The 7,132-nt window shown below is 36.1% G+C and overlaps 1 protein-coding gene across 1 annotated transcript in view; it reads right to left on the bottom strand.

The window, feature by feature from the left end:
• Positions 1–7,132, bottom strand: part of JMY (junction mediating and regulatory protein, p53 cofactor) — a 142,760-nt gene that overhangs the window by 5,912 nt on the left and 129,716 nt on the right. The window contains exon 8 of the mRNA XM_007943455.2: positions 1,491–1,586. Coding sequence (XP_007941646.1) covers positions 1,491–1,586 — 96 coding nt within the window. The remainder of the gene's footprint in view (positions 1–1,490; positions 1,587–7,132) is intronic.

Raw genomic sequence — 7,132 nt, 5'->3', positions numbered from 1 at the left:
GCGACCCCTCCTTGGGTTTCTGAGGCAATATCACTATGGAAGTAGATTGCCCAACCTTCCTTCCAAGGAGTGGCTGGTGGGTTTGAACCACCAGCGTTCTGTTAGCAGTCAAGTGCCTTAGGCACTATGCTACCAGAACTCCTTAGTGGTCTGTAATTTTCTTTGTGATGTCTCTGCCTGGCTTAGATATCAGGGTTATGCTGGCTTCATAGAGTTCTATAGTGCTCCTTTCTCTTCCATGTTTTTAAAGAGCTTGAATAGGACTAGTGTCAACTCTTCTCTGAATGTTCAGTAGAATTCTCCAGTGTAGCCATCTGGCCTTGCATTTTGTTGTTGTTGTTGTTGTTGGTAGTTTTTGATGACATCTTCAAACTCTTCTTTTGTAATGGGTCTCCTGTTTGTATTAGTTTTGGGAGGTAGAGTGTTTTTTGGAATTTGTATATTTCATCTAGGTTTTTGAATTTCTTGGAGTACAATTTTTCATAGTAATCAGTGATCACTTCTTCATCTCTACTGGATAAGTTGTAATGTCATTACTTTCTCAATTTGTTTTTTTTTGTCTCTTCTATTTTTTATCTTTTGTCAATGTAGCCAGTGGTTTGTCTATTTTATTAACTGTTTCAAAGAACCAACTTCTAGTTTTGTTAGTTCTTTCTATTTAGTTTATTTCTGCCTTGATCTTTATTATTTCCTTTTTTCTGGTAGCTTTTGGTTTGTTTTCCTCTTCCTTTTCTATTTTTTAAGTTGTTGGTTTTAATTAATTATTTTGATGTTTCTTCTTTTTTAATGTAAGTATTTATTGCTATAAATTTTCCTCTGAATACTGTTTGTGTCCTGTCTCAAAGCTTTTGATATACTGTGTTTTCATTTTCATTTGATTCTAGGAATTTTTTAATTTCATGTTTGATTTCTTCTATAATGCAATAGTTTTTTAGTAGTGTATTACTAGTTTCCAGGTACTCACTTATTTTTCCTGTTGTTCCTTTCCAGCTTTATACCTTTATGGTCAGAGAAAACACTTTGTATGATTTCAATCTTTTTAAATTTGTTGAGACTTGTTTTGTATCCTAGCTTATAGTCTATTCTGGAAAATGATCCATGGGCACTGGAGAGGAATGTGTATGATTCTGATGTTGAGTGAAGTGTTTGATATATGTCCGTTAGGTCCAACTAAGCCAATCATTTTTGAGATATGAAAACAGAAGATTAGGCACAGAGACAAGTAAGTAGGAATTGGGGAGAGACAGATGGCACATGGAGATCTCCAAGGAACATAAAGAAGAATACTAGAGAAGCTGAAACAAGGCTTTTTCCCTTATAGCTGGTACCTGAATAATTCAGACTTCTAGACCACGAATTGTGAGAAAATAAATTTCTGTTCATTAAAACCATTCCTTTGTGGTATTTCTGTTACAGCAGCACTAAGAAACTGAGATTATATTTCTGTTTAAAAAGCAGTGAAAACAACAAATTGATCATGCTTTTATTACCTGTTTAAACGTTCGAAGTCTATCCAGTGTTTTCTGTCTTTCTTGGCTAACCCAGGCACTTTTTCTTTCTTCTTCATCATGTAATTTTTCTCTCTTCTAATAAAAATTGGTAATAATTTCATTATGATGTATCCCATTCATTTTTACCATTAACAGGAATAACAACAACAAAAAAAGATGAGCTTTCTCCCAATATGTAAACTGAGTAACTCCACAGAATGATATATTAAACAAAATATTTTACAGCAAGAAAACAGGACAACTTTTTAAAAGAAATCATTATGCCAACGAAAATAACACTATTTAATGTTTTTGCATTTACTCCCAATTTGAAATGTCATCCTATAAAATAAAAAGAAATCTCCTTTGAACTAAAAAATGTTTTATCTTTGGGGTTACAGCTTAACCAATTAAGAGTACAAAATACTTTTAGCTGCTATATTCTGCTAACACAAACAGCTGTCCTTAAAACCAGTAACCAACTGATTATTAATTTAGATATTATAAATTACTTCAAGCAATATAATGGAAATGAAAACATATTTCCACCATTATTCAAGTTTTATTTGGTTTAATGTCACATTCAGTAATCTGCAGGTTGTTTTAAACTTTTCCTATATTGTTGAATCATCTGGAAGCTGTCTAACAAAATCTCATTTGGCAGAATAAATACAAGTTAAATGAATTAAAAAGCTTTCTAATAGGTATATGGGTTACGGCTGTTTTATTTTATTTTTTTAAAAAAAAGGAGACACCTTCCACAAACTCAGATAATTTCACATGGAGATGAGGATGGTGTCATTAACCTGCCTCTCTGTTATACTTCTACTGCCCTGTTCCAATTCAATCCTCTATTATTCTTTTATCCCAGCACCTCTCTCCTCTTTCCCACCAGCGTTTTCTTGGAGAATATGACTTCAAATGAGTTATTGCTGCATTTGCTTTGGATGAGTGTATCAAAATCTAGGAAAAGATTTCTTTCTTTCATTCCTTACTTTTCTTTAATTCCTCAGAAATGTCAAAAGGAGGATGGATAAGGGAGGGTGGGGAGGGAGGAAATGGAAAAATAAGTATGTGTAAGAGACCAATTATATTGAACAAAATGTTATCTAACAATATAATATTTGCACATAAGAATGCGAAATTGCACCATTTACTAACAGAACAATTTAAAATAACTCTCAGTCAGAGCTGAAATAAATTAGCTTGTACCAAAGTAATAGAAAAGTCATAAAGTAAGAAAAAATATTAACAAAAACGAATGTTTCCACGGCAACGAAACTATACTTATTCAGGTCATTTAGGTGAACTACTTTAAGAAGAATGATTTCCTTGAATGCCTGTAAAGTATGGTCAGGGGACCTTCTGATAGAAGATAATGGAATAAAGACTGTTTTGACTTTCTTCTTCTTCCTTGACACCAATTAAAAACATAAAGAATGAGAATTGGAGAAGAAAATATCATTTTTGAAAAAAACAAGAAAATGATACCAATTCCAAGCTACAAATTATGGCAAATACTCATCAAATGAATGAAGTTTTGACAAAAATTAAGAAAGGTCCTAAGATTCATCTTCAAACTGCTAGGACAGAGTTCTCTAAAAAAAATAAATGTCACAATCCTGAAAACCCCATTCACTTTGATCAGTGATAAAACTAGGGCACAAGAGCATACCACAGGAAAGCTAAGAATATTCCTGTAACTATCTGATTCCAGACCACAGGATGGTGTAGCTGAAGGAGCAGCAACACTACAGAAACATGATCTTTATTTTCAACATTTCTACCTTGTCCTAAGGGAAACTATAAGTTGTGAGATGGGGTGAAGGAAGGCAGGCAATGATTTTCAACTACCAACACAGCCAGCCTATGTTCTAAGGACTGTCTTTGAATCACATGTCAACCACACGGAGAGAAGTATCCCTCTAAGTAGGGGACAGGGTTGTTCAGAACAACAAATCTCAACTTAATATGTAGACTGATCCAGCCCCTCTCTGCCATCATTCTAAGACAAGTAATAATGAGAAAGGAAATGGCATGAGTTCTGGGTGTCTATACACAGTGGGGATGCATGGGTGGGACTTATACATGAAAGCCACGGTAGAAGATATGTTTGAAAACAGACTAGGCTCGCAGAAATCACACAAAATGAAATGGAAAAGAATAGCAACAAAAGTTAATTAGCTAGAAGAAAACATCACTCTAAAGAACCTGATGTGAGTATTACTGATACTGTTTAAATGGAGAACATAACAGATGGTTCAGAAGAAATTATTAAAAAGTATTATCAAAGAAAACTTCTTTGAAATAAAGGAAGGCTTAAATCTTCAGTCCAAAGGGTACATTTAGTTTCTGAAAAACATGATATAGATGATCACCAAGTAAAGTTACAACTTCAAGGGTAAGGAAAGACTCATATTGGTAGCCCTAAGGAAAAAAATAAAGTCTCCTATGGGGTCCTGAGGAGGCTGGCCTCAGACCTCTCTACTACAACATTCAATGCTATAAGACAGTGGAACAATTTTCTCCAATATATTGAAGGAGGGAAAATATGACCCAGACCAATAGTTTTTAAGTATAAAGGAAACACAGACATTCCCCAAACATGCCAGAACTCTAAAAACACAGCAACCACGAAACTTTCCTGAAAATAGTACCTTATAATGATACTTAACGAACTCTGAGATGAATCAAACTCAGAATAGAAAAGCTGTGTTCAGACGACTGGCATTAAGCACTGAATCCATTTAAATATAGTAAGTTACATTAAACAACTTGGGTAATTTGACTATATAATAAGGAACATGTTACTGTTGTTAACTGTCGTCAAGTCAGCCCGACTCGTGGCAGTCCCATGTTACAGAGTAGAACTACCCCGTGGTTTTTTTTTTTTTTTAATTGTGATTTTGGTGAAAATTTACAGAGCAGATTCAGTTTCCATATAGCAGTTCACATAACTTTGTCTCATGACATCGACCACAATACAACAGCTCCCCTCCCACTTCCTCCTAACAGTCATCTCTTCCCTGTGTCCATCCCTCCATGCAGCCCTGCCCCCTGAGCTGTCTCCCTGTGCATAAACAGCCCTTCTTTCTCCCATGATTGTTCTCTCCAAGGAGTGTATCTACTTGAGGTAAATGTTCAGCTCCTATGCCTGTCTTTTGTTTGGCTGGAAGCCACAGGTGTGGGTTCAATTCCAGACCTGAAGGGCAGCTAGGGTCCATAGTCTCAGTGGTTCCACCAGGCTCTATCAGACCAGCAAACCTGGTCACGCCCCCTTTTCTCTTTCCCAAAGGATTTTGAGTTTTTGTTCTCCCTCTTTATCCAGGATCTCCTACATAGATGCTCCTCTGAGTGGTTGACATTGGTAGCTGGGCACCATCCAGTTCTTCTGGTCTCATAGTTGTATAGGCTGCAGATCGCATGGTGTACCAGTCACTAGGACTGATTGTTTTCATTAATCTTCGGTTTTCTTCATTCTTCTTTGCTCTGGAAGAGGAGAGACCCATCGTTGCATCTAGATGGCTGCTTGCAAGCTTTTAAGATCCCAGTCGCTACTTGCCAAAGTAGGAGGTGGAACAAGTTTTGTGTAGTATGTTATGCCAATTGAGCTTGATGTCCTCTGTGACTATGGTCCTGAGCCCCATGGGGTTTTCTTGATTATAATCTTTACAGAAGCAATCTACTAGACCTTTCTTCTGCAGAACTGAACCACCAACCTTTGTTAGCAGCTGACTGTAAAATGCTGGTGTCACCCAAGCTCCCAACAAAGGATATACAAGTTATATTATTATTTTTATATTATGAAGGTTCACAACACACTGGGAGGTAGAAGGAAAAAGGAGTTGAGACAATGAATAAAGGCAGGAATTGCTTCATCTTTCATCACGTGAGTCTAAAGTTGAAATACTATTTTAAAACTATGCTCCCAATATTCAATGTTTTTCCAAGTATTTTTGTTGTTAAGATATTTATATAAATTTCAGCAGGCTTTTCAGATTCACTAATTACTCAGGGTAAAGTAAAACTTAGTATTTTGAGGTTGATTTTTTTAAACTATTTTTTTATTGTGCCTCTACTGCTTTAATCTCTGATAATGATCATGTATCTCTTTTTATGAAAACAACAAGTCTTTTTAAGTATAAGAATGGCTGAGAAACATGCCACTAATTGAATTACTCAAAATTATTTTAAAAGCAACAATTAAGAAAAAAATATTGTTGAGGTTCTGTTTTTTAAAATCTGATAAATGATCAAAATTTATACACAGGCATCACAATACTCTTCTGGGGGGAAAAATCACCTTGCTTGGACAACAGAACTAAATTATATAATACTAAATAAAAAGCAGGAAACATTTTAAGACCAAGGAGTAGCAAAAGCATCATATAAACATGTTAAAATATCATCTAAGCCAGTAACATGACAGGGCAAAGGCCGCTTAAGATAAAGGAATTCTATTCTTTCATCAAATATGTACTGATTATTTCAGCAGAGCTGGCAAAGTGTATTAACCACCAGAAAAAAAAGTAGGGATGTATAAGTGAAGTTGGAGAAGGGGTGGTATGTTAGACAGACATGTAACTAATTACAAAAATAAATGAAGGGTATACCCTAGGTGGCACTAACCTAAGGATTGGTGGTTTGAACCCATCCAGTGGTGCCACAGAAGAAAGGCCTAGTGATCCATAAAGATTACAGCCAAGAAAACCCAGTGGAGTAGTTCTACTCTGTAACATTTGGCAAGAAGTTTGGTGCTTTTTTTTTCGGTCAAGCACCAAGGAAGAAACCTGACCCTAGTGGAGGTGGTAAGAAAGAGAAATTCAAGTTTTCTAATCTGGCCAATAATGGGTGGATGGTGGTATCATTAACTCAGATTTGAGATTAAAGAGGTCAGAGATTGGGGGGTAGGAAGGAGAAGCAATCTAGTGAAGTACAAAGACATCTACCTAACTTGGAGTTAAGGCAAGAAAGGACAGTACGGGTAACAGTAGATATTATTTTCATAAATTCAGGCTTACCTCATATACAGACAGGTTTCCTAAAAATCTGTGCAGGCATCCAGAAGAACTTAAACTGAGAACATTGTCAAGGAATAAAATGGAATTCTTGCTAGGAGGATGAAGTATGGCAGTGGTGTGTTATGACAGTATAGTTGAAGAATGTGTGACTGGTCTGTAGTTGGAAGATCAGGAAATGCGTTGAAAAGTGTCATTACAGTCAAGCTTTTAGAAGGATTTAACTACCATACACAACAGAGATCAGTTCCACTTTCTGTCTCTTGTTGAGGTGGTTTGGATTCTTTGGATGCAAATCAGTCCGTGGATTTATGGCAAAGGAATAAGGAGCTACGATTTAAAAAGGGAAAATTTTCTCCTTTCTTCCTCTTATAAAAGGTCAAAAAACCATTGCTTCTAGAGAGTTCTCTAAGGAAAGGTACTAAGAGTTCTCAAAGACCATTTATTTGCTAGCAGATATAAATTAAGCCAACTTGTCTGTCGGTCTGTCCTACTGTGGTGACATATAGACGTGAGTTTTGAGGCTGAGCCTCTGGTGTTTAAAACCCAGAGAGATGCACCTGGTGCACAGGTAACAGCCCAGCTTATAGACTGAGACAGACTAGGAAGAAGGAAGAGGCCATC

This window comes from Orycteropus afer, unplaced genomic scaffold (genome assembly GCF_000298275.1).
Source record: "Orycteropus afer afer isolate SDZICR_OR568_19922 unplaced genomic scaffold, OryAfe1.0 scaffold00107, whole genome shotgun sequence".
NCBI lineage: Eukaryota > Metazoa > Chordata > Mammalia > Tubulidentata > Orycteropodidae > Orycteropus > Orycteropus afer.
Note: the sequence above shows the minus strand (reverse complement) of the source record. Positions and strands in the feature narration are given on the sequence as shown.